At 41.5% G+C, this 26,967-nt stretch overlaps 1 protein-coding gene and 2 long non-coding RNA genes across 3 annotated transcripts; all 3 read left to right on the top strand.

Annotated features, from left to right (window-relative positions):
- The first annotated feature begins 439 nt into the window (after positions 1-439).
- LOC308239762 lies at positions 440-9,140 on the top strand. The gene is made up of 3 exons (XR_013959767.1): positions 440-542; positions 658-731; positions 9,004-9,140. It is a non-coding gene; the product is annotated as an uncharacterized lncRNA (long non-coding RNA).
- A 551-nt stretch (positions 9,141-9,691) lies between these two features.
- On the top strand, positions 9,692-10,161 carry KANTR (KANTR integral membrane protein). Its single transcript, XM_080652583.1, has one exon. The coding sequence runs from the start codon at positions 9,799-9,801 to the stop codon at positions 10,027-10,029; it is 231 nt and encodes a 76-aa protein (XP_080508709.1). The 5' UTR covers positions 9,692-9,798; the 3' UTR covers positions 10,030-10,161.
- Positions 10,162-13,228: 3,067 nt separating this feature from the next.
- On the top strand, positions 13,229-26,238 carry LOC308239763. The gene is made up of 3 exons (XR_013959768.1): positions 13,229-13,328; positions 25,240-25,333; positions 25,700-26,238. It is a non-coding gene; the product is annotated as an uncharacterized lncRNA (long non-coding RNA).
- The last annotated feature ends 729 nt before the right edge of the window (positions 26,239-26,967 follow it).

Below are 26,967 nucleotides of genomic sequence, written 5' to 3'. Positions count from 1 at the left end.
CAAGAAGCAGGATCGCCAGGCTGGTGTGGCTCAGTGAGCATGGACCTATGAACCAGGAGGTCACAGTTAGATTCCCAGTAGGGGACCTGCAGGTGGCAGCTGATCAATGATTCTCTCTCATCATTGATGTTTCTATCTCTCTCTCTCCCTCTCTGAAATCAATAAAACATACTTTTAAAAAAGAAGTCAGGATCTCTGATCATTGGGTGACTCGCGCCAGGCCCCACTTTGGGCTTAGAGTCTGAGTGTTTCCAGCTTGGCTCATCAGCCAATCGAAGACCCCCGAAGGGGCGGAGTTTTCTTCCTCCTGGATCTGGGCCTGGGGGGAGGGGGTTAAAAAAAAGTGTTTCTATATCCAGCCAATCCCAGGGCCGACAGGAAGGCACTCCTCCAATGGGAGCCCGAGGCTGTAGGTAGCGGTGGAGCTAGCGATCCTGCTCGTGCTTCAGCCTGCGGGAGGGACACCTCCTGGGTATTCTCGAGATCCAGCTCTCGGTTCCTGGAATCTGCTCACGCGTGGCGTGTACGGCGGAGGGTGTCCGGTGAGAGGCTATAGCGACCGGGGCGGGAGGGGGGCGTGGGGGAAAGAGGCCGGGCGGGAGTGCGTGAGGGGTGGGGCCTGGGTGAGCTTTTACCTGGGCGGCCTCTCAACCCTAGGTCAGCGGGTTGCAGAGGATCCCGCAGGTAGCAAAGGGAGGGCGAGGGCCCCTGCGACCCCAGACTGCGACTAGGTGAGTACCCTGCGTAGCCCACTTGCCCGTGCCCGCCTTCCCGCCCCCCCCCCCCGCCAATTTCTTGGAAAACCATTCTGTGCAGGTCTGCAGCTCACATGATCGTCTGCGTGCGTGTCTGTAAGTCTCTCTTTCTGCCCCGTCTTTCCCTCTCGCAGTCTGTCTCTATCTCCATCTTTCTGTCTGTCTCTATCTTCTGTTTCTCTCCCTCTCTGAGACATACTAAACAACCCAGACCTAGAAGGCTGAATCCTGTTAAAGCTAGCCATTGAGACCTTGAGCCATGTACTTCACGGATGTGGGCCTCAGTTTTCCTCATCTATCAAATGGAAGTCTAATAATCTCCACCTGAGACAATACATGTGCATCACTTTGCCCAATACCCAGCCCCTAGAAAATATTCAATAAATGACGGTCATGACTGAGAAGAATATTCTCTCTCTTGGTCTTTGGCTTTGCCTACTCCCTGTCTCTGACCCTACCCTCATTGGTTCTTTTTCTCTGTTATTGTGTTTCCTCTTCCTACCTGTCTCTTTTCCATCCTTAAATAGGTTAAAGGTGCATTGTTTATAGCAATGAGGTTGGCCTAAGAGCAACTGTGAAGTTAGCTGAGGGCTCTAGACTGTTCTGTGGGTAATAAATAAATAAATAAATGGAGCCTGGATTTGGGCCACTTCTGGCTTCATTGAAGAGAGATCCTCTTTGTTCCCCAGCCTCCTGTGTTAATCAGGTAGAGACCCCCAGGGTGAGGAGCAACTTAAATGAAAACAGTGGATGAGGCCCTTTATTCTATATTATGTTAGTCAACACAAGAAGACCAAGAGTCTCCTAGTTACATCCCCATACAGCCCTTCTGCCCCCTCCCTGAAATCCTTTGACCAGGCCTTCTGGAACTCACCTTCAAGCATCAGCAAAATCCCCTCCATTCTCACCCTGGCTTCTGAATAGTCTTAGTTTTCTTTCCATTCCTGAGAGGGTCTCATATCTGTTGGACCCAACACTCCATTTTTACAGTGTATATTTTGAAATGCCCCTTCACAATTCTGAAATGAAGTGCATAGATAATAGAATCTGTCTACACCAGTGGTCGGCAAACTCATTAGTCAACAGAGCCAAATATCAACAGTACAACGATTGAAATTTCTTTTTTGAGAGCCGAAAACCGACTTCTGTGCATGGGCCACGAAGTTTCAATCGCACTGTACGTGAGTGCCCGCACGTGGTATTTTGTGGAAGAGCCACACTCAAGGGGCCAAAGAGCTGCATGTGGCTTGCGAACCGCAGTTTGCCGACCACTGGTCTATACACATCATTCCTCCAAGCCAATATAATGTCCTAATTGTAATATAAATGAGAAGTAAAGGAAGAGCAATTTATAATAAAACAATATGTATTGTAATATGTAAAGCCGGGGATGTAATTCTAGTAGGGAGTCATAATGAAATAGTCTTGCATTTAATGATACTTAAACCTGGGAATGTGACAGCTACATGTGTGTTGATTGGTGACTCAGAAACCGAAGGCAGGATGATGCAATTTTCCTAGATGATGAGCAATTCTTCATAAAGTTCTAAACAAAACACAGTGCAATCTTCCCTCAATTTATGTAGTTGTAGAATTTCTGGAACAGTCAGTATATATTAGAATCTATGATGTGGCCTTCATAACTTCTCTGGGCTTATATCCTACCACTTTCCCCACTTGCTCTCTCTGTGCCACCCATCCTTGCCTCCTTTACGCTACTTGAACATAATAGGCACACTTCCACCTCAGGGGTTTGTACTGGGCCATCACCTGTACCTAGAATGCTTTTTTTGCACAAGACGCATGCCCTCACTTCCTTCAGGCCTCTACTCAGATGTCACTTTCTCAATGAGGCCTACCCTGACCATCCTTTTTATTTTATCTTTTTAAAAAATATATGCTTTTATTGATTTTAGAGCGAGAGAGAGAGAGGAAGGGAGAGAGATAGAAATGAGAGAGAAACATCAATCAGCTGCCACCTGTATGGCCCATACCGGGGATCAAGCCTGCAACCCGGGCATGTGCTCTGACAGGGAATCGAACCGAGACTTCTTCATTCATGGGTCAACGACACTCAACCCCTGAGCCACACCGGCTGGGCCTGACCATTCTTTTTAAAATTGCAGCTCTCCACTAGCACATACCCTGATCTGTTTTTCTCATAGTGTTCCTTATCCTCTTACAGAATATAAATTCACATTTTTATTATGTCTGACTCTCTCACTCAGTTGTAAGCTCTAGAAGGGCCGACATTTGTGTGTGTGTGCGCGCGCGTGCCCTGACGCATCCCTATTACCTTTAAACAGTGCCTGGCACATAGTAGGCTCCCTCAGTAAATGTTGAATGACTAAGTAAATGAATGAATAACCAGGCTTTTTACCTACATGGTTGTCTGGTGGTACATTCTAAAGTTGTATGGAATGTGGTTCAATTCTTTGCTGTGTGGAGCTATTTTGTGCAGCTGAGCATCCCTGGTCCATGCCCACTAAATGTCACCAGTGATCTCCAACTATTGTGACAATAAAAAATGCCCCCAAACACCCCTTGATTGTCCACCCCCCCCTACTGAGAACCACTGCTTGAATAGAAATCTGGCTTTTCCCTGAGCACTTTGCTCCCCCAGCAGCTCTGCATAGCCCTCTTACCAGGAGGCCAGGAGATGGGGGTAGATGTCCTCACTCTAATTGCCCTTCCCATACACTTTCTTTTCCTCCTCCTTAAACTAGTTATTTTAAATCCTCACCTGACGATATTTTTTTCCATTGATTTTTAGAGAGAGTGGAAGGGATGGTCTTCTTATTGTTGAGTTATAAGAATTCTTTTTAAAAATATTTTGTTATTGATTTCAGAGAGGAAGGGAAAGAGAGATAGAAACATCAATGATTAGAGAGAACCACTGATCGGCTGCCTCCTACATGCCTCCCACACGCCCCCAACTGGGGACCGAGCCCACAACCAGGGCATGTGCCCTGACCGGGGATTGAACCGTGACCTCCTGGTTCATAGGTTGGTGCTCAACCACTGAGCCATTCCAGCCGGGCAAGTTGTAAGAATTCTTTATGTATTTTAGATACAAGTCCCTTATCGGATATATAACATGCAAATCTTTTCTTTTTCTCTGGGTTGACTTTTCACCTTCTTGATGGAGTTCTTTGATGCATAAAAGTTTTAAATTTTCAAGTCAAGTTTATGTATTTTTTCTTTCTTTTTTAATCCTTACCCGAGGACATGATTAGAGAGAGGAAGGGAAAGAGAGAAACCTCAATATTAGAAACATCCATCAGCCTAAACCGGTTTGGCTCAGTGGATAGAGCGTCGGCCTGCGGACTGAAGGGTCCCAGGTTCGATTCCGGTCAAGGGCATGTACCTTGGTTGCGGGCACATCCCCAGTGGGAGGTGTGCAGGAGGCAGCTGATCGATGTTTCTAGCTCTCTATCCCTCTCCCTTCCTCTCTGTGAAATATCAATAAAATATATTTTTTTTAAAAAAAGAAAAGAAACATCAATCAGTTGCCTTCCCTAAGCTCCCCAACTGGGGATCAAACCCGCAACACCCTGACCAGGAATTGAACCGGCAACCTTTTGGTGCACAGGACGATGCTCAACCAACTGAACCACTCCGGTCAGGCCATATCTATTTTTCTTTTGTCACTTGACTTTTTCATGTCATATCTAAGGAACCAGTCAATAACCCAAGGTCACAAAGATTTATTCCTGTGTTTTCTTCCAGGAGTTATATGATTTTTAGCTCTTACATTTAGGTTGATGATGCATTTTGAGTTAATTTTTGTGTGTGGTGAGGTAGGGGTCCAAATTTTATTCTTCTGCATGCGAATATCTAGTTGTCCCAGTACCTTTTGTTGAAAAGAGTATTCTATCCCCCATTGAATTGTCTTGGCAACCTTGTGAAAAATCAATTGACCATAAATAATAAATTTAAAGATTCATTTCTGGACTCTAAATTCTATTCTATTGATCTATGTCTGTCATTATGCCAGACTACACTGTGTTGATTACTATAGTTGCGTATAGTAAGTTTTTAAAACAGGAAATGGAATCTTCAACCTTTGTTCTTTTTCAAGATTGTTTTGGCTCTTCTAAGTCCCTTTCATTTCTATATGGATTTTAGGATCAGTTTGCCAAGTTTCTGCAGAAATCAGCTAGAATTTTTATAGGGATTGTGTTGAATCTATATATCAATTAGGAATTATTGCCATTTAACAATATTGCATCTTCCTGTTCGTGAACATGAGAAGTCTTTCCATTTAGATTGTCTTTAATTTCTTTTGGAAGTGTTTTGTAGTTTTCAGTATACAAGTTTTTCACTTTTGTTAAATTTATTCCTAAGTGTTTTATTTTTGCTACTATTATAAATAGGGTTATTTTCTTAATTTCACTTGCTTATTACTCATTGCTAGTGTGTAGAAATACAATTGATTTTTATTTATTGATCTTTTATTTTGCCACATTGCTGAACTTGTTTTTAGTTCAAATAGTTTTTTAGTGGATTCCTGAGGATTCACTGTATATTATATATTAGATCAAATATAGTTTTACTTTTTCTTTCCAATCTGGATGCTTTTAAAAAACTTTTTATTGATTGATTTTATTTTTTAAATATATTTTTGTTGATTTCAGAGAGGAAGGGAGAGGGAGAGAGAGATAGAAACATCAATGATGAGAGAGAATCATTGATTGGCTGCTCCCTGCACGCCCCACACTGGGGATCGAGCCCGCAACCAGGGGTGTGTGCCCTTGACCAGAATCAAACCTGGGACCCTTCAATCCCCAGGCCACCGCTCTATCTACTGAGCCAAACCAGCTAGGGCTATTTATTGATTTTAAAGAGTGAGAAAGGGAGAGAGAGAAGGAGAGAGAGGGAAAGAGGGAGGGATGGGGAGAGAGAGAGAGAGAGAGAGAGAGAGAGAGAGAGAGAGAGAGAGAGAGAGAGAGAGAGAAACATCGATTTGTTGTTGTTCCACTTATTTATGCATTCATTGGTTGATTCTTGCATGTGCCCTGACTGGGGATCGAACCTGCACCTTGGCCTATCTGGATGACGCTATAACCAACTGAGCTACCTGACCAGAATGTGGGTGGATTTTGTTTGTTTGTTTGTTTTTTATTGACTAATTGCCCTGCCTAGACTTTCCAGTACAGTGCTGACTGGAAGTAATGACAGCAAGTATCCTTATCTTATTCCTTATCTTAGGGGTCAAGTATTGAGTCTTTCTCTATTATGATGTTAGCTGTGGGTTTTACCTTTTACCAAGTTGAAGAAGTTCCCTTCTACTCCTAGTTCTGTGAGTGCTTTTGCCATGAATGGGCTTTGTCAAATGCCTTTTCTGCATCTATTGAGATGATCGTGTGGAGTTTATGCTTTATTCTATTAATATGGTGTATTACATTGATTATTTTTCAGATGATAAGCTAACCTTACATTTCTGAAATAGATCCTAATTCATCATGTTATATAATACTTTTTCTATGTTGCTGGACTTGGTTTGCTAGTGTTTTCCTGAAGATTTTTACATCTACTGTATATTCATAAGGGATATTGGTCTGTAGTTTTCTTGTGATGTCTTTGGTTTTGGTGTTAGTGTAATACTGGCTGCATAGAATGAATTGGGAAGTGTTTTCTCTGTTTTTTTGGATGAATTGTGAAGGATTGATATTTGCCTTGTGTATGTCTTATGTCTTTTCTGTTCCGTTGTTCTTTAATTCCTCTCTTCTTTTGTGTTAAGTAGGTATTTTCTACTTTAACTTTTTTAATTTCCGTATCAACTATATATTTTTTGAGTTACTTTCTTAGTGGTTGCTCTGGGGATTACAATTAACATCTTAATTTGAAACATTCTACTTTGGATTAATTCTAACTTACTTTCAATAGTGTGTAAAAACCTTTGCTCCACTATACCTCTGTTTCCTCTCCCCTCCTTTGTAGTATTTTCATGCAAATTAGTTCTTTATAGATTATAAGCCCATCACCAAATTTTATTGTTATTGCTTTATGCAGTTATCTTTTACAACAGATAGGAAAATAAAGTGTTAAAAAATTATTTTTTCATACCCATGTAGTTACCTTCAAGTTATCATTTAGTGTCCTCTAATTTCAGCCTGACGCTAGCAACAAATTCTTTCAGTTTTGTTTATCTTAAGTTCTCTTTCATGTTTGAAGGACAATTTAGTTAGATGTGGAATTCTCCTTTGACACTCTTTTTCTTTCAACATTTTGATGCTGTGACAGTCTTGTGTCCTCTGGTTTCTGATGCGAAATCAGCTACTAATGTTATTGAGGATCCCTTATACGCAATAGGTCATTTTCCTGTTGCTGCATTTGAGATTTTCTTTTTGTCTTTGATTTTGACCAGTTTCACTATGTATCTAGGTATGGATCTCTTTGAGTTTATTCTACTTGAGGTTGTTGAATGTATAGATTAATATTTTACATCAAATTTGTGATGTTTTGGCTCCTTTGTCTTCCTCTTGTCCTTCTGAGACTCCTGTTATACTTATGTTGGTACACTGATGTAGTCTCACAGGTCTGTGAGGCTTTGTTTCTTCCTCTTCATTCTTTTTTCTTTCTGCTTTTCATAATGGATAATCTCTATTTACCTATCATCAACTTCACCCTTCTCTTCTGCCAGCTCATATCTGTTGTTGAACCCCTCAAAATGTACTTTTCATTTCAGTTGTTATACTTTTCACTCCAGATTTTCTATTTGATTCTTCTTTATGATTTTTATCTCTATTGATAGTCTCTATTTTATAAGACATTGTTCTCATACTTTCCTTTAATTCTATATATATGGTTTCCTTTAGTTCTTTGAAAATGTTTATAATAGCTAATTTAAAGTCTTTGTCTATTAAGTCCCAAATATTAGCCCCCTTGGGGATATGTTCTTTTGGCTGCTGTTTTCCCTATATATGTAATATAATTTACTGTTTCTTTGCATGTCTCACAGTTGTTGTTTTTTTGTAAAAAAACTGGACATTTTAGATACTCTACTCTAACAACTCTGGTATCAGACTCTTCTACCCTCAAAGTTTGTTGTTGTTCTGGGTTGTGCATGTGTGGTTGTTGTTATTGTTATTTTCCTTGTTGCCCTTTACTTGTGAATTCTGTATTCCCTGTATTACAGGGTGTGGCAAGAGCAGGTCATAGTTGTTCATATGGAAAATAATAATACACAAATAAACTTTTGCGTACTTAAAATTCTAAACCTACTTTTGCCCCCACCCTGTATGGGGACCCTGAGTTCTCTGCCAATTTTTTTTAAGTTCTTGTTTTAATTATTTATTTTTTAATCTCGTCTGACGACATGTTTAGAGAAAGGAAGGGGGAGAGAGAAAAAAAAACATTGATGTTCTAGAGCAGTGGTTCTCAACCTTTCTAATGCTGAGACCCTTTAATACAGTTCCTCATGCTGTGGTGACCCCCAACCATAAAATTATTTTCGTTGCTACCTCATAACTGTAATTTTGCTACTGTTGTGAATCGTAACGTAAATATCTGTGTTTTCCGATGGTCTTAGGGTCTACAGCAGCGGTTGTCAACCTGTGGGTTGCGACCTGAGAACCGCTAGCAGGGTCGCCTAAGTCTTAGGCCCTAAGACCATCGGAAAACACAGATATTTACAATACGATTCATAACAGTAGCAAAATTACAGTTATGAAGTAGCAACGAAAATAATTTTATGGTTGGGGGTCACCACAACATGAGGAACTGTATTAAAGGGTCGCGGCATTAGAAAGGTTGAGAACCACTGCTCTAGAGGAACATCAATCGGTCGCCCCCCACACCTGCCCCCACTAGGGATTGAACCCACAACCCAGGTATGTGCCTTGACTGGGAGTCTTTCCAGATTTTTAAATGAGAAATTTGAAAACTGCTTGCATAAAGTGTTTATTTTATATTAGGTTTTATGCTTGAAATGGATACACCCAAATTCTGATCAAGACTTTTTAATGATGTGTTCTTTCAAATTTTCAGTAGTCACGATCAAGAAAAATTTATGTACAAGTAGCTGATAAAATATTTAAAACCAATTTTTAAAGTCTGCAAAAATGTTTAACAACTGAAATGGTATCGGACAGCGTTTCTTTTTGTTTTATTGACGAATATATTGTTAAAATTTCTTGTGATAATGTGATTAGATTTCAAAACAATTGAACTCTTTCATATAAATTATTTCAAAATAATGATGAAGCTCTTATTTGCAGAACAACCATCATTGTTATCCCCGCAGCTAGCTTGGACACCATTAAAAGGGCTCATCAGCTGCAAATGAATAAAAGTATCTGATATTCGTGAAGACAGAGTTTCAGGGCTTCTACCAGGAGCTACACTCTCTAGAAGCCCCTGCTTGGCCTTCCTGCACCCATCCCCACCCCAACTAGTCACAACTTGGCTGTGTATGGTGTTTCTTGGCAACTGGAACTCAGATTCCTCCAGCAGCTCCACAGGTCCCTTGTCCTCAGTGAGCAGAAGACTACAGAAACTGTCTACTGAAGAGGCTGTCCATGTGATTGAGCTCCTCGGCCCTGCTTAACACACTTACCACAGAGCAGTAACTGAGTGCTGGATGTTACTCATTCATGCTCACCACCTGCAGGTACGGGAGAGGGATTTGTCAGACCAAATTTCACTAAGGGTCACCCTCTAAGGATCTCCACAGGAGGCTGCCCATAAAGAGAGGCAGCCTGCCTAGGGTCTCCACTGCCTTAGGTTCTACATGGACACCTTTAGGGCTGAGGGAATCAGTATCTCTTTACTTACCTGTAATCTACATATCAACTAGAAAATTTTGCCTTCTGCTATTTGTTTATTAATTTATTCATTCGTTCATTTATTTTTGGTAGAAAGAGTTTTAACTGCTGCTTCAATTCCTTTAATAGAGGACTATTCAGGATTTCTTTTTCTTCTTGAGTCAGTTTTGGTAAGTTAAAGTTTTCTAGGAATTGGTCTATTTTGTCTGCATTCTCAAATTTATTGGCATCAACCTCCCTTACTTTTGATTCTCTGCTGTATATAATCTGTAGTTATGTCTCCTTTTTCATTGCTGTTATTGGTTATTTGTGCCTTCTCACTTTTTTTCATGATCAATCTCTCCAGAGGTTTGTCTATTTTATTAGTCTTTTCAAAGAACCAACTTTTGGCTTTGTTGCTTCTCTCTATTATGTCTTTGTTTTCTATTTCTTTAATTTCTGCTCTTATCTTTTTTGATCTTCTTCCTTCCACATTTTTTGGATTTATTCTGTTGTTCTTTTTCTGATATATTGGATACTGAGCTCATTAATCTTCAGCCTTCCTTGTTTTTTGATTTGTGCATTTAAGGATATAAATTGCCCCCTAAATACTGCTTTTTTATAAGTTCAGACATGTCCTATTTCATTATTGTTCAGTTCCGAGTACTTTAACATTTTCATCATGGTTACTTCTTTGACCTGTGAGTTATACAGAAGTGTGTTTTCAAATTTCTCAATGTTTGCTGATTTTTAAATTTTATCTCTTTGTTATTGAAATCTGTCTTAATTGCATTATGGTCAGAGGATGTTGTTTGTGTGATAACAATTCTGAAATTTATTGAGACTTGATTATGGCTTAGTACGTGATCAATATTTTTGAATGTTTCCTATGTGCTTTATAAGAATGTATGTTCTCTAATTGTTGATTACAGAGTTCTACATATGTCTATTATCAAGCTTGTTAGTTGTATTGTTCTAATTTTCTATATCTATACTGATTTTTTGGTGTCACTATATAGCAGTAATTGTAAGAGGTGTATTAATATTCAACTATGATGGTGGATTTGTCTATTTCTCCTTGCAGTTCTTTTTAAAAATTTTATATATTTTGAGAATATTTTATTAGGAATATTCAAATTAATAATTGTTATATATTCCTGATAAATATGTAATGACCCTCTCTATTCTTGATAATGCATTTTTCCTTAAAGTCTATTTTACCTTATATTAATATAACAATACAAGCTTTTCTTCTTGTTAGGATTTATGTGGCATATAATTTTCCAACCTTTTACTTTACAACATTTTCATGCTCTTATGCTTTAATTATACCTCTTGAGAATGGCATATAGCTGGACCTTTTTTTTAAAAAAGGTAATCTGATGATCTCTGTTTTTTAATGGGCAAGTTTAATCTCTTTTCATTTACTGTGATATATCTGGGCTTGTTTCTACCATCATACTTTTTAAAAAATATATTGTATTGATTTTTTTTACAGAGAGGAAGGGAGAGGGATAGAGAGTTAGAGACATCAATGAGAGATTAACATCAATCAGCTGCCTCCTGCACACTCCCCACTGGGGATATGCCCGCAACCAAGATACATGCCCTTGACCGGAATCGAACCTGGGAGCCTTGAGTCCACAGGCCAATGCTCTATCCACTGAGCCAAACCGGTTAGGGCACCATCATACCTTTTTATTTCTGTTTCCTACCAACATCTTTTCTATGCTTTATTTTTATTTACTTATTTATTTTGCTTGCTTTTTTAGCTTTAAGATTTATAGTGTTTGCTTTCTTATTCAATTTTTTTTTCCCTACTGTTTGGAATTTACATTTTTTCTATTCTTTTTGTGGTTATCCTTGACATTTTACCACGCATATTTAATTTATAAGGTCTAAAGTTAAACAGTATTTTAGCCTCCCTCTTCAAGAACACAGGAACCTTCAACTGTAGGCATTTCTTTCTTGTGTTGAGTTTGTTCTTTTTTTCTAAGCTCATAAATTCTACGTCATCATTAGTATTATTTTATATGCATAGTGTTTGGATTTACTTGCATACATTCTTGCATCTCAGACCATCATTCTGGGATCATTTTCCTTTATTATGAATACAGTGTTTAGATGCCCTTTTAGTACAGGTCTCTTGGTGTTAAATTGTCCCAGTCTTTGTTATATGTAAATGTAATTTTATCCTTATCTTAAAAGACAGTGTTATAGGTATTTAGAAGTCTGCCACCAGTCTAATTGCTGTTTTTGTAGGTGTTTTTGTTTTCTTATATTCTAGCTACCTTTAAGATTTTCTCTTTCTCTCTCTCTCTCAGAGGGAGATGTACAGGGGGCTCTTCAGTGTCATTCTAAGATGTTTAGGCATGTATTTCTTTTTCATTTATTCTACTTTAGAAATGCACTTGCTTTATGCCTCTGGATTTATTTTTTTCATAATTTCTAGAAAATTCTCAGCCATTATTTCCTCAAATGTTGCTCTCTCCCATTATTTATATATTTTCTTTGTCAGAATCCAGTTAGTAATATTTTTTACCTCTTCATTATATCTTCCATATCTCATAACATCTTTTTTTTTAATATTTTCTGTCTTCTTGTCTTTCTGCACTTCATTCTGGGCAATTTCTCCAGATTTTTACCAATTAACTCTTCAGCTGTGTCTGATCTGCTGTTTAATCTGTCCATTGAGTTTTTTGTTTCAACAGTTGCATTATTCATTTGTATACGCTCCATACATTTCACGTTCTAATTCACTCCTAATAATCTCTTGTTGCTTGCTCACCTTTGTGGTTGCATCTCCTATTTTTTTTAAAGATTTTTGTTCAACCAATAATCACTGTTTGCATAAGTATGACATTGTAAATATTGTTCATATCTAAACCACATAGTATACTCTGATTATATATCCTTTGTTGTATATCTTTTTGTTTTCCTATTAGTTGTCTGTTTTTTTCTTTGCCTAGTGTTGTAATACCTATTACTAATTCTTATCTGAAATTCTTTTTTAAATCCCTATCAGATGATGTCCCTCCTCTGCTCAAAACTCTCCCATGGCTCCCAGCTCCTCTGATTAAAAGCCATAGCCCCCACCAAGGCCCAAAAGTCTCTACACATTCTGGACCTCAACCCCTCTCTGACTTCATTTCCTGTCATTCTCTCCATTACTCACTCTTCTCCAGCCACACTGGCCTACTTGCTGTTACTCAAACTGACAAGTACCCTCCCTCTTCATTGGCTTTGTACTTGTTCTCACTGCCTGGAACATTCTTCTACCCAGATAATCTGATGACTTGCCCACCCACATCCAGTATTCTCAAATTTTACTTCCTTAGAGAAGAATTCCCTGACCAGCATATCTAAATTGGTCTCATTCACCAGCACTGTCTATCCCCTTATCTTACTTTTTGTCTTATGTTTTTCTACAAAACACTGATCACCACCTGAAATATTTCATATTTATTTATTGTGATTAGTGTCTGTCTCTCCCCAATAGACTGTAAGCTCCACAAAGCAGGGCCTTTTGTTTTGTTCACTGTTGTATCCCCAGTGCCAAGAACAGTGCATAGAAATATTTAGTAGATGCTCAATAAATATTTGTGGAATAAACACATTCAAAGACATACCTATTATGGCAGGGCTTGGGGAGGGATGGGAGTGTGGATAATACGGAATAAACAAGAAAGGGAGAAAGAAAAAATAAAGTGTATATTCCCTTGTCTTAGGTCACCCACTCCATGACATTCATCCTTTAGTATCTGCTCTTCGCTAAGGAGAAAACAACACCACCTGTCGTCTGTTAACCCGAGGACAGAATGCCCAGGTGAGCCTGCCTCACAGTACCTGTACTTAGCTAACCTTGACCACGTGCTGTGCTGCCAAAGCTCCTGCAAGCCCTCCCTCCAAGCACAGCAGCAGCCCAGCTCCAGAGCAGACAGGCATTCCACCCCACAGAAGTGATCTGCTGTCACCTACTCTTGGAGGGAAAGGGGGTTATGGGGAGATTAGAAGAAGATAGATGGGCCCACTCCCTGTCAACCCATATTGTTACCAGACAACTCATTCTGGTCCACACAACAGCCCCACTGATGCACTGACTGAGGGGAGCCACATGTCTAGTTCCCTGGAATCCCGCGTGACCTCACCCACTGACTTCCCCAGAAGGGGCTCTTGTAAACCCTTTGGGAAGCTGAAGCCAGACAATGACTGAGAGGTTCTGTTCAGCTCCTCCTCTCCTGAGCAGCTTCACCTAGGAGTAACTTCAGTAACCAGCGGGGTGTGTGCTTGCCCTCAGGTTTTCAAAACAAAACCATATATTGTTTAGGGATACTTACACAGGAAGCAAAACTTTCAACAAAAGCAAAAAAGAGAGAGAGAACATCAAGGTCAGGATAATGGTTTCCTCTGGGGCAGGGAAAGAGGTGTGTGAAGGGAAATAGGAGGGTTCAAAAATACTTTAACATTCTAGTTCTTAGCATGGTTGGTAAGTAGACGGGCGTTTTATTCTTCTTCCTTAAACTGTAAAAGTTTTAGAAACTTTTCAGTGCATTTAAAATTTTAACAGAAACACAGTTTTCAAACCAAATAATATGTACAACACATAGAATCAAAGATAATCTCAATAAACACACCAGAATACCTGCCTATGGAGGGAGAGGGTTGGAAATGGGAGTGGAGAATGAGAAAATGGGATGTACGAATAAATAACATATACATTCTACTTATCAAAGATAATGATGTGACCATGGAGTACAGTTTCCTCTACCTTCTGCACCAGAATATTGAATATGATAAAGAAGATGAACCTTATTAAATCTGATTGGTCCAAAATCAATCCGTACAAAATCAAATCACATGAATACTGCAAAGAGTATTATAATCAAGTAAATGGTTGCTTCAGGAGGTTTTCCCAGGTGGAGAATTTTGAAGGCCCCTCTGGGTGGTCATTTCTCCAAAGTTTCATCTGTGTTCTCTGTCCAGCATTCCTGAAGGATTTTTTTTTAATATATTTTATTGATATTTCACAGAGAGGAAGGGAGAGGGATAGAGAGTTAGAAACATCGATGAGAGAGAAACATCGATCAGCTGCCTCCTGCACACCTCCTACTGGGGATGTGCCCGCAACCAAGGTACATGCCCTTGACCGGAATCGAACCCGGGACCTTTCAGTCCGCAGGCCGACGCTCTATCCACTGAGCCAAACTGGTTTCGGCCATTCCTGAAGGATTTCGAATGCAGCCCTTGGCTTATCAGCCCATTTCACAATAAAACTTGAAAACCAATAGAGAGGTTCCCAGAGGGGAAGGGGGTCAGGGGAGGTTGAAAAGGGTAAAGGGGGTCAAATATATGGTGACAGAAAAAGACTAAACTTTGGGTGATGAGCACACAGTGCAATATACAGATGATGTATTATAATATTGTACACTTGAAGCTAATATAGTCTTATAACCAATGTCACCCCAATAAATTTAATTTTTAAAAAAAGAGAAAGCAGGAGACTAAACTGGTATCCCTATAAGAGGAAAAGACCAAACCCTCATACCTCAAAAAGAAGTACAGTCCCATGTTGGACTGTGTCTTGGAAATTGCCTCTATGGTTTAAAAAGAACGTGTATGCATATCTCATGGACACGGACAATAGTTTAGTGAAGGCCAAGGGAGGGAGGGTGGACATGGTCAAATGAGGGGGAACACCTACAATGTCAACATTAAAAAAATTTTTTTTTAAATATTCACTTGTTCTTTTTAAAAAATTTAGTTTGTCTATAGTGATTACTACCTTTTCATTCTGTATGTTGGGTTTTAAATTTTCTCTGTTTTTTTCTTGATCACTCTTGTCAGAGGTCTGTCTTCCTTATTAGTCTTTTCAAAGACCAGCTTTGGTTTGGTCAGTTTTCACTGTTGCTTTTCTTTATAATGTTGGTGGTATAATTTGGATCATAAAAATATTAAAGGAGCAGGGGTCCTCAAACTTTTTAAACAGGGGGCCAGTTCACTGTCCCTCAGACCGTTGGAGGGCCGGACTATAGTTTAAAAAAAAAACTATGAACAAATTCCTATGTGCACTGCGGGCCCAGGACGAGTCGGCTGCTAAGCAGGACAGGCAGCGGCACCCGGTGGGCCGGATAAATGTCCTCGGCGGGCCGCGTGTGGCCCGCAGGCCGTAGTTTGAGGACCCCTGGTTAGAGTATCATCTGTGTATATCCCGGGGAAAAGAATAGCCATCTAAAAACTTAAAATGTTCAACTGGATTTAAGTGATTTTAAGAATGAAATAGAAATTCTGGCTAATGGGGAAGAAAACATAAATTATCCTTATCTTTTTACCACTACCTACTTGAGAGGAAAAAAAAAAGCATTTCTCTTTAATAGCCAGAATCAAGATTTTGAAGAGGTCATTAATGAAAAGTCCTGATAAAATCTTAAGCTAAAATGTACATTCAGCCCTAACCGGTTTGGCTCAGTGGATAGAGCGTCGGCCTGCGGACTGAAGGGTCCCGGGTTCGATTCCGGTCAAGGGCATGTGCCTTGGTTGTGGGCACATCCCCAGTGGGAGGTGTGCAGGAGGCAGCTGATCGATGTTTCTAACTCTCTATCCCTCTCCCTTCTCTCTGTAAAAAATCAATGAAATATATTTAAAAATGTACATTCACAGAAGATGCTCACGTATGTCATTAAAATGTGAAAATAGTTTATCTAGTTATACAAATTAAAGGTTTGCTAACTTTCCGTCACCCTCTCAGTACCCCCATACCTCCTCCAAATCAGAGCCAGAGCCACTGCTAGGCTCTACTTATCTCCTCTGAGCTGTAGGTAGTTTTGCTCCAGCTCTGGGAGCCCAAGAACCAGGACTGAGAACATCTATATATATAAAAGCCTAAGTGACCGTTTGACTGTCCAACCCATAGCTATGACACACAATGACCACCAGGGGGCAGATGCTCAACCCAGGAGCTGCTGAGCTGTGGTGATTTGGCAGCTTCAGTTCTTGGGTGACGCACCCGGAACCAGAGAGGAGGGAGCTCGATTTTGGGGTGTGTCACCTGAGAACCGCCCTCTTGCAATCGGGACTCCTCAGGGGGATGTCAGAGAGCCAGTTTTGGCTCAACCCCTGCAGGCCAGGCCAAGGGACCCCACTGGTACAGCATCCGTGTACTGGGCCTCTAGTCCTATATAATAAAAGCTTAATATGCTAAGTGTCCAGTTGACTGGTCGGCCATTCAATCCAAGTGTAATATGCTAATGATATGCTAAGGCTGCTCAACTGCTCTCTATGATGTGCACTGACCACCAGGGGGCAGATGCTCCAACTGGTAGGTGAGCTTGTTGATGGGCTCTGGCCAATCCAAACTGAGTGAGATGATCTGGACATGTCCTTGAGCCCTCCAGCCGTCCCTCCCCAGCTGGCCAACCTCCTACATCCCTCCCCGGCTCCGATCATGTACCGGTGGGGTCATTTGGCCTGGCCTGTGCCCTCTTGCAATTTGGGACCCCTCAGGGGATGTCAGAGAGCCGGTTTCAGCCTGATCCCGCAGGCCAGGCCAAGGGACCCCACTGGTGCATGATTTCGTGCACTGGGCCTCTAGTGTAGTAATAATAATGGCAGCTAATGTTTATTGAGAACTTAATTTATTCCAGTAACTAAATGTATAATCTCATTTAATTATCATAATAACCATCTGTGGTAAGTACTATTATTCTATTATCCTTCAATATAAAGATGAGGGAACTGAGACTATAAGAGATTAAGTAATTTGCCAAAAACCACAGAGTGGGCAATTGATGGAGGCAGGATTTGCACCCAGGCAGTTCAGCAGCCCCTGAGTAGGTAGCTCCTCCCCCCCTGAGTACCCTCAATGTGCCCACTCCTTCTGGGTCCCTTTCTGCTCCCCTTGGAATCAGCTTTTCATCTGCAGTGGTAGGTTGTGTGGAGGCTACCAGGGTTTTCCCCAGGCCAAACTACAGGTTGACCACATGACCACACCAGTCACACAGCAGGACAGCCCAGATGGTGATGCTGACTACAGTTGGGGAAAAGAGAGAGTAATGGAGGCATCAGCCCCTGGTCCAGCCTGACCCTAAGCCTAGTCGAGAGAAAAGGTCTAGCCTTTTACCTACCCTCCTGTCTGGAGCTGATTACAGGACAACACAGCAGATGCCATTGTCCAGGGGACAGGGAGGTCCTTAGAAGGGAATTAGGCCCCCAAACCAGGTAAAGGGCAGGAAAGGGCTCAATCCCAACAGTGCACCCTGGCAATAGTTGAGGGGATAGAATAGCCTGAGAGGAGACTGGCCCTGAAGGCATCTTGAGTCCCTCTACAGCCAGCCTCAACTCCCAACCCTCTGGACTAGTCAGTTCTTTCTGCTTAGACCAAGGCAGACTCTTGGCACTACCTCCAAGCCCCATCTAACTCTCTCCCACATTTTGCCATTATTACCTCTTCAGACCACCCTTAACTCCTCCAAGTCCCTCCACTCTCCTGCAAAGTCCAAATCCAATCTCACTTCCTCCAGAAAAAACTTCTAGGGTCCATTTTAGGTTTCTTCATATGATCATTTGACTAGTTGATTGATTCCCTTTTTTCCCATTTGCCATTCTCAGGGAATCAAGCTAATATTAAAATATATAACCTTTGTATGTGTTCTAGCAAAACATTTTGTTTGCATGTATTTGTAATATATCTAAGGGTGTTATCTTGCATATTTTCTCTTTCCTACTTGTGTGACACAGCAATATGTGCTTTTAATTTTTAAAAACCTTTTGTAATGATTTCAGACTTATAAAATGTTACAAAACTATTCTCTACCTGGTTTGGCTCAATGGATAGAGCGTCGGCCTGCGGACTGAAGGGTCCCGGGTTCGATTCCGGTCAGGGGCACATGCCTGACTTGCAGGCTTAATCCCCAGCAAGGGTCATGCAGGAGGCAACAGATCAGTGATTCTCTCTTATCACTGATGTTTCTATCCCTTTCTCTCCCTCTCCCTTCCTCTCTGAAATCAATTATAAAAAAAGTTACAAAACAAATATAAAGAATTCTCATATACCCTTCACCCAACTTCCCCAAATGTTACCGTTGTACATAATCATAGTACAATTATCAAAACTAAGAAATTAACATTGATACAATACTATTAATTAATCTATACAGATTTCACCTTCAAATTTATTCAGATTTCACCAGATTTTCCCCTAATGTCCTTTTTCTGTTCTAGAATCCCACATTACAATTAGTTGTCATGCCTCCTTAGTATCTTCTCATCTGTTACAGTTCCTCAGTCCTTCCGTCTTTCATGACCTTGATACTTTTGAAGAGGACTGGTCAGTTATTTTGTAGAATATCCCTCATTGGGCTTTTCTGATGTTCTCTCATGTTTACATTTAGGCTATGCATATTGGGCAAGAAACCACAGAAGCAGTGCAATGCATACTTCTTAGTCCATCATAACAGGTTATATGATGTCTATATGTCTTACTGATGATGATGTTAATCCTCGTCACTTGGTTAGGTGGTGTCGCCACTGTCAAGTTCTATTTTGACCTTTGTGATGAACTAAATTGTGAGGAGATAGTCAAAGTATCTAAGTAAACATCCTGTTTTTCATCAAACTTTTACCCACTAATTTTAGCACCCACTGATGATTCATGCTTCACACAATTATTACTGTGGGTGTTTGCCAAATAGTGATTTTCTGTTTCCACCATTTCTTCTACAATTATTAGACTTTATTAGTTAGACTTTGACTGTAATGAAGACTTTAAATTCTCCCACACTCATTCATTCATTTATAGCTGTATGTGCTCATGAATTCTTATTTCATTTTATGGGTATAATTTATTACATCCATTACTTATTTTGTTGCTCAAGTTGTCCCAGATTTGGCCATTGGGGGATCCTTTAAGTTGCCTCCTGTGTGCTTTTGACATGTTTCTCTCATTTTTAAGCCTTTCTTAACTCTCTGGTCCCATCCCTGGAATCATCTGTTTCTCCAAAGAGGCAGCAACATGTTTAGATAAATAACTGGTGATGTTTATATATCAGCAATATGTTTATATGTATATCAACTTTATTGAGATATACATACATTCTATATAATAAAAGGCTAATAAGCCCTGACCGGTTTGGCTCAGTGGATAGAGCATCGGCCTGCAGACTGGAGGGTCCCGGGTTCGGTTCCAGTCAGGGGCATGTACCTTGGTTGCGGGCACATCCCCAGTGCGGGGTATGCAGGAGGCAGCTGATCAATGTTTCTCTCTCATTGATGTTTCTAACTCTCTATCCCTCTCTCTTCCTCTCTGTAAAATATCAATAAAATATATTTAAAAATAAATAAATAAATAAATAAATAAAAGGCTAATAAGCAAATAGACCGAACAGCGGAACAACTAAACAATTGAACAATCCAACAATCAGTCGCTATGACGTGTGCTGACCACCAGGGTGTGTGTGTGTGGAACATGGTAGGCGTTGGCCACTGCAGGATGGTGGAGCAGGTAAGTGGGGGCTCCAGACCAAGGCAGAGCGCTGGTCACTGTCACTGTCATGGGGGAGAGCCTCTGGTGGTTACTGAAAATTCTTTGCTCCTGCACACCATGGTCCCACCCGGCACTCACACCTGTAGCCAGTGCCAGAGCCACCGCTCACACCCACTGCTGGGGCCCAGTGCTGGTCCCGAACACTTGGCGCCATCAGCCGGTACGAGCGGCGGCTGCTGGCTCTGATTGCCCGAGGGCTTCTCCACCTCCCCCTGCTCCTGAGGGGTGATCGGGGCAGCAGTGGGAGGGGCCAGCCCCAAGACAGGGATGGGGGGGGCTGCAGTGGGAGGGGCCAGGCTGGGTCATGGGCTGAGACCTGCCCCTGTGCCTACTGCAGCCTCTCAGGCCCACAGTTCCTTTCAAGGTGCACGAATTTGTGCACTGGGCCCCTAGTAATATATATAACAGCTTTATTGAAATACAATTTATATATCCCACAAGTCACCCATTTAAAGTGTACAATTCACTGTCTTTTAGCATATTCACAGATTGTTCAACCATTATCACAATTTAAGTTTAAAATATTTTCATCAACCTGCCCAGCGGTATAACTCAGTGGATTAAGTGTCATCCCATGCACCAAGAGGTCACCAGTTTGATTCCTGGTCAGGGTACATGCATGGGGTTATGGGCTCAATCCCAGTAGCGGGCATGCAGGAGGCAGTCTGTCGATATTTCTATCTCGCCTCCTTTCCTCTCTTTCTAAAATCAATAAAAAACGTATTTTAAAATAAAAATAAAATATTTCCATCACCCCCAAAAGGAAACCTGTACCCATTAGCAGTCACTCTCCATTTCCCTCCAATCTCCCCCCAGCCCCCAATGCCTTCCTAGGCAACCACTAATCTACTTTCTGTCTCTGTAGATTTGCCTATCCTGGACAGTCATATAAATGGAATCATACAATATGTGGTCTTTTGTGTCTGGCTTCTCTCATTTAGCATAATGTTTTCAAGTTTCATTAATGTTATAACATGGGTCAGTACTTCACCCCCTTTATTGCTAAATAATAGTCCATTGTATGGATTTACCACCTTTTATTTACCCATTCATCAGTTTCGGACATTTGGGCTGTTCTCACTTTTTGGCTATAATGAATAATGGCAGCACTATATTGTAAGATATATTCAAGAGGCTATGTGTAGATCTTCCATCAACCTCAACTACCTCATAGCACTTCACAGTGTGAAAGCTTCTCATTTTTCTTATCTACTCACCAAGGATGGCCACCCAGTTTGCTTCCAATTCTTTGCCATCACAGATTTTTTAATTTTTATTTTTCAATTACAGTTGATGTACAATATTATGCTAGTTACAGGTGTGCAACCCAGTGATCAGACATGTATATAACCTCCTCCCCCAGCTCCTGGTAACTTTTAAGCTACTTTCTACATACACTGAGTGGCCAGATTATTATGATCTCTGAATGCATAATAATCTGGCCACTCAGTGTATATCCTATATAATAAAAGGCTAATATGCAAATTGTCCCCTCGACCAGGAGTTCGACCAGCAGGCAGGCCAGCCAACCGCCCATGTCCCCTCCCCCTGGCCAGGCTGGCTGGACCCCACCCATGCATGAATTCATGCACTGGGCCTCTAATATATATATACACACACTGAGTGGCCAGATTATTATGCATTCAGAGATCATAATAATCTGGCCACTCAGTGTATATGAACTTGCCTATTCTAGATATTTCATATAAGTGGAATCATGTATTATTTGTCCTCTTGTGTCTGGATTATTTCACTTAGAATAATGTTTTCAAGGTTTATCCATGTTGTAACATGTGTCTGAACTTTATTCCTTTTTATGGCTGAATATTTCAGTATATGTATATACCGTATTTTGTTTACTGATCTATTGATGAACGCGTTGTTTCCACCTTTTGGCTATATGTAGATAATGCTGCAATGAACATCGCTGTACAAGTATCTGTTTGAGTACTTGTTTTCAATTCTCTTGGGTGTATACCTAGGAGTGGAATTGCTGGTTCATATGGTAGTTCTCTGTTTAACCTTTTGGGAAACTGCCGAAATGTTTACACAGTGAGTGCACCATTTTGCATTCCCATCATCAGTGTGCAAAGGTTCCAATTTCTTCACATCCTTTTCAGTGTTGTATTTGTTGTTATTGCCATCTAGTGGTGTGAAGTGGTATTTCATTGTGGTTTTGATTTTTATTTTCCTAATAACTAATGAGCAATTTTTCATTTGCTTGTTGGTCATTTGTATATTTTCTTCAGAGAAATGTCTTTTCAAATCTTTTGTCCATTTTTTAAATTGGGTTATTAGTCTTTTTGTCATTGAGTTGTAGTTTTTTTTATATATATTCTGGATTGTAAACCCTCATCAGATATATGATTTGCAATATTTTCTTCCATTCTGTAGGTTATTTTTTTACTTTCTTGATAATGTTCTTTGGTAAACAAAGTTTTTAATTTTGATGAAGTCCAATATATCTATTTTTTTCTTTTGTTGCTTATGCTTTTGGTGTCATACTTAAGTATCTCTTGCCAAATCCAAGGTCATGAAGACTTACCACTATGTTTTCTTCTAAGAGTTTTATAATAATCACATTTTAAAGATGGCAGACCTTCTAGACAGAAGGTTCCCAGGCACCTTAGAAGAGGGAAACCCATCTATTAATCTCTTTTGGAATATTACAGGAGCAAGAAGTAAACTTTTATTGCCTTAAAGTACAGATTAGAGTTTTTTTGTTTGTTTGGTTTTTTTTTTGGTCTCAGAAGCTAACTTTACCTTAACTAACATGAGTGAGCATCAACATTCTTAAAAAGCATTGCAGTGTTGTTTTGTGTTCTTTAATTTGTTTTTATTGACTTTTAGAAAGAGAGGAAGGGAGAGAGATAGAAACATCTATGAGAGAGGAACATTGATTGTCTGCCTCCTGCATGCCCCCACTGGGAATCGAGCCCCAAACCCAGGCATGTGCCCTGACCGGGAATCGAACGGGTGATCTCTTGGTACATGGGTCAATGCTCAACCACTGAGCAACACAGTCAGGGCACATGTTTTTTTTCTGTAAGTCAGGGTCACAGTGAGTAATCATGATAATGGGCCCCTGATTTCAATGGGGATGTGAGGGTCATGTCAAAAGACAAATGTTGGGTTTCATTCCTATAATGGACAGCAGAGCCATAGGAGTAATCGGAATGGTTTGACTTATGGGGATCTGTAGTGGTTGCTAATTAACATGGTTTCCCTAGTTCTAAAATAGATGAACAGCCTAATAAGGTCCTATTTGATTTATATAACAACAACAAAAATTTAGTCTAGCAAATGGATTCCTGATCTAGTCCTCAAAATGTAGAGTCCTAGCCTCTCACCCAGATCATGGAGTAGAGCCCCTGAATGAAGGGTGGGTCCATTTGAAGAGCGACCTTGCTATACTTTTCACAGTGTGTATAGTAAAGTCTCCCCCCTTGCTTTCCCCATAGGGACCTGCAGCCAGTGTATTTGTGCCCTGGGGACAGGGAAATATCTAGATGTTTTAAAAGAGACTGGAGCTCTAACCGGTTTTGCTAAGTGGATAGAGTATTGGTCTGCAGACTGAAGGGTCCTGGGTTTGATTCCAGTCAAGAGCATCTATCTCGGTTGCAGGTTCAATCCCTAGCCCAGGTCAGGGCGTGTGTGGAAGGCAACCAATCAATGTGTCTCTCACAAATGGAGGTTTCTTTCTCTGTGTCTCTCCCCCTCTCTTCCACTCCCTCTAAAAATCAATGGAAAAATATCCTCTGGTGAGGATTAACAACAAATTAAAAAGAGACTGGATACTGGTTCTGTGTTAATGTTAATCTCCAGTGACCCAGACTGTCACTGTGGTCCACTTAAGTATCTGCCTAAGTCCTTTTCATATTGGGCCCGGGAAATCCTAAGTCCCATCCTGTGGTGATTTCCGTAGTTCCTGGACATATTATTGGAGCACACACTGTATAGATGGCATAGAGGTTAGGAGGGCTACAGCTGAACAACAAATTAGTGAGTGGAAAGATAAACAGGAAAGTATAAAGAGATACAAAATATTTTTAAAAGAAATGGAGGGTAAAATTAGAAGTGGCCACGTCGTGATAGTAGGAGTCTCAGAAGAAGAGAAAAATAAAAATGGAAAAGCAGGTTTGATTTGTGAATGGATGCCTGAGCATAGGACACCAAAAGTGAGCTGTGTGTTACATTGCCTGAGCAGGTGGATCGTACACCCACCAGCTGCACTGCCATCCCTTTCTCACTCAGGCCTCCTGGGGCTTTCCCTGTGACCAGATGACTAAGGGATCCAATATTTAAGTTTGGTTTCTGCATGATATGCTGCCACCAGCTGGTAGTAGCTAGCTGTGGTGTTACAGCCCCACTTAGGTTTAATCCTGAAGGGAAATTCTGCCAGCAGAAAGATTGGCCTGTCGCAAAGATAGAGGCATAGATCTCCACTGATTCGTGCAGTTTCCAATGATTTGGCTAGACTGTCAATGACTTGGAAAGAACTGGATTGAAATATTGTTGATAAGGTCTGGGGGACAAGCATATGGGTATTCCTCTTGGAATGGGCACAGACTGTGAGGATATTCACATCCCACATAAATGGAGCACCAGAGAGAATCCACTGTGAAGGAGGATCTCCATCAGATGGACAAATGTCCCGTTCTATTGATGTCAGTCAACTTCTATCTCTGATACCTTTTTCCTTACTCAATGGACTCCTAAACAAAATGGCCATGGTGGTAGGCGTGGTATGCATGGGCTCCATAATATGGACTTTCACCAATGCCTAGCTGGCTGTAGCCACTACTGAGTGTCCAACCTGCCAAAAGGACAGAAACACCAGGCCCCTCTATGGAATAATTGTCCAGTGGCAGCTGTTTACAGAAACAGTACATTGGACCCCCAAGTTTTGTACTGGCAGGAAGCAGACTGGGAAAATTATTCAGCTGCAAATATGTACTACCTTTCATGAAAATGAAAGGAAAGGCCCTAGCCAGTTTGGCTCAGTGGATAGAGTGTTAGCCTGCAGACTGAAGGGTCCTGGGTTCGATTCCGGTCAAGGGCACATGCCCAGGTTTCGGGTTTGATTCCTAGTAGGGGGCGTGCAGGAGGCAGCCTATCAATGATTCTCTCTCATCTTTAATGTTTCTATCTCTCTCCCCCCTCTCCCTTCCTCTCTAAAATCAATCTATAATAATAAAAGCATAATATGCAAATCGACTGAATGGCTGAACAGCAGAACGACCGTCCAGACGACCACGCTATGACACTCACTGGTGCCAGGCCATCCAAGGCAGGTGCGATGCAATTGGTCGGGGGCGGGGGGAGGCGCCATTGCCCCACGATTGCCCCGCAAAGAGAGGCCCAGGCCACCAGTCGGTGGGGCAATCAATGGGGGGGGGGCTTCGTGATCGCCCCAAAGAGGGAGGCCCAGGCCATCCTCTGTGGGGTGATCAATCGGGGGGGGGGGGGAGGGGGGCAGGGCGCCAGGCCACTGACCAGCGGGCTGTGGCAGGTGGGCAGGGCCTACCTCTTTGGGGCAATCGATTGTGAGGCTCCCAGACTGTGAGAGGGCCCAGGCCAGGCTGAGGGACCCCCCCCCCCCCGAGTGCACGAATTTTGTGTACCAGGCCTCTACTAAAAATATTTTTTTTAAAAAAAAGAAAGGAAGATACCGAGGGTGGAACCAAGAGCCCAGAAAGCAGAGCCAAGAGCCATGGAGAATGATCCCCAGCTTTGAAACCTACTCAAGGAACATCATTTGCCAAATTGGGTTTCAGAATTGCTATAGACCAGCAACTCCTTTGTGTCTCCCGTTTCCCCCCTTTTAAACTGGAACGCCTCTAGCAGCTATCCTGTGCCTGTTCCATCATTGTATGTTGTATGTGTTGGGGACAGATAATTTTTCTAAGTTTCATAGATTTACAGATGGAGAAAAATAGTACATAAGTAGCCATACTTAAGGAATACACCCAAGGAGCCTTGTTCACCCCTGAGATTCTGGACTTTGAGGCAATGCTGGAATAGAATGAGACTTTTACAGACCTTGGGAAGGAGTGAATGTATTTTGCATGTGGAAGGAACATGAATCATTGGGGGTCAGAGAATAAACTATAGTAGTCAGTTTCCAAGTTGGCCCCCAATGATCCTCAACTCCTGGTATTCACAGCCATGTGTAATAAATTCCCTCCCGTTGAATGTGCTCTGGAGCTAGTGACTTGCTTCTAATGAGTAGAATATTGCAAAAGTGATGGGATGTCAATGCAATTGGTCCACTGTCCTGGACCACTGGGGTCCGCGGGGCTGCGGCAGGGCTGGAGTGGATAGAGGGGACTGGGCCATCCAGAATGACTGCCCAGGTGAGGTCCCTGTGGGTTTTTGGCCCTCCATGTCACCCCGTGCTTCCTCGCACAGCACTTCTCTGTGGAACGAGCATGTTCCCGCTTTCCTGTTTCTTGTGCTGCAGGGAAACAGCGCCTGGCCCAGAGAACAACTCATAGGTGCCCAGTGGGGTAGAACAGGCGGGGGCAGGCCAGACACACTGAACCTAGAAAGGTTAAGATTAGGGTTAGGGTTAAGGTTAGGGGTAGGATTAGGGTTAGGGACAAAGTTAGAGGTTAGGGTTAGGGGTAGGGTTAGACGTTAGGGTTAGGGTTTGGGTTAGAGCTTTGGATTAGGGTTTAGGGTTAGGATTAGGGTTAGATCTTAGATTTAGGATTAGGTTTAGGGTTAGACGTTAGAGTTCGAGGTTAGGTTTAGTGTTAGAGTTTAGGTTAGGATTAGGGTTAGAACAGGGTTAGGGTTAGAGCTTAGAGTTAGGGTTCGGGTTAGGGTTGAGGTTAGAGCTTAGGGTTAGGGTTACAGCTTAGAGTTAGGGTCAGGGTTCGAGGTTAGAGCTCAGGATTAGGGTTAGAGTTTAGACTTAGCATTA

This window comes from Plecotus auritus (genome assembly GCF_963455305.1).
Source record: "Plecotus auritus genome assembly, chromosome: X".
Lineage (NCBI taxonomy): Eukaryota > Metazoa > Chordata > Mammalia > Chiroptera > Vespertilionidae > Plecotus > Plecotus auritus.
Note: the sequence above shows the minus strand (reverse complement) of the source record. Positions and strands in the feature narration are given on the sequence as shown.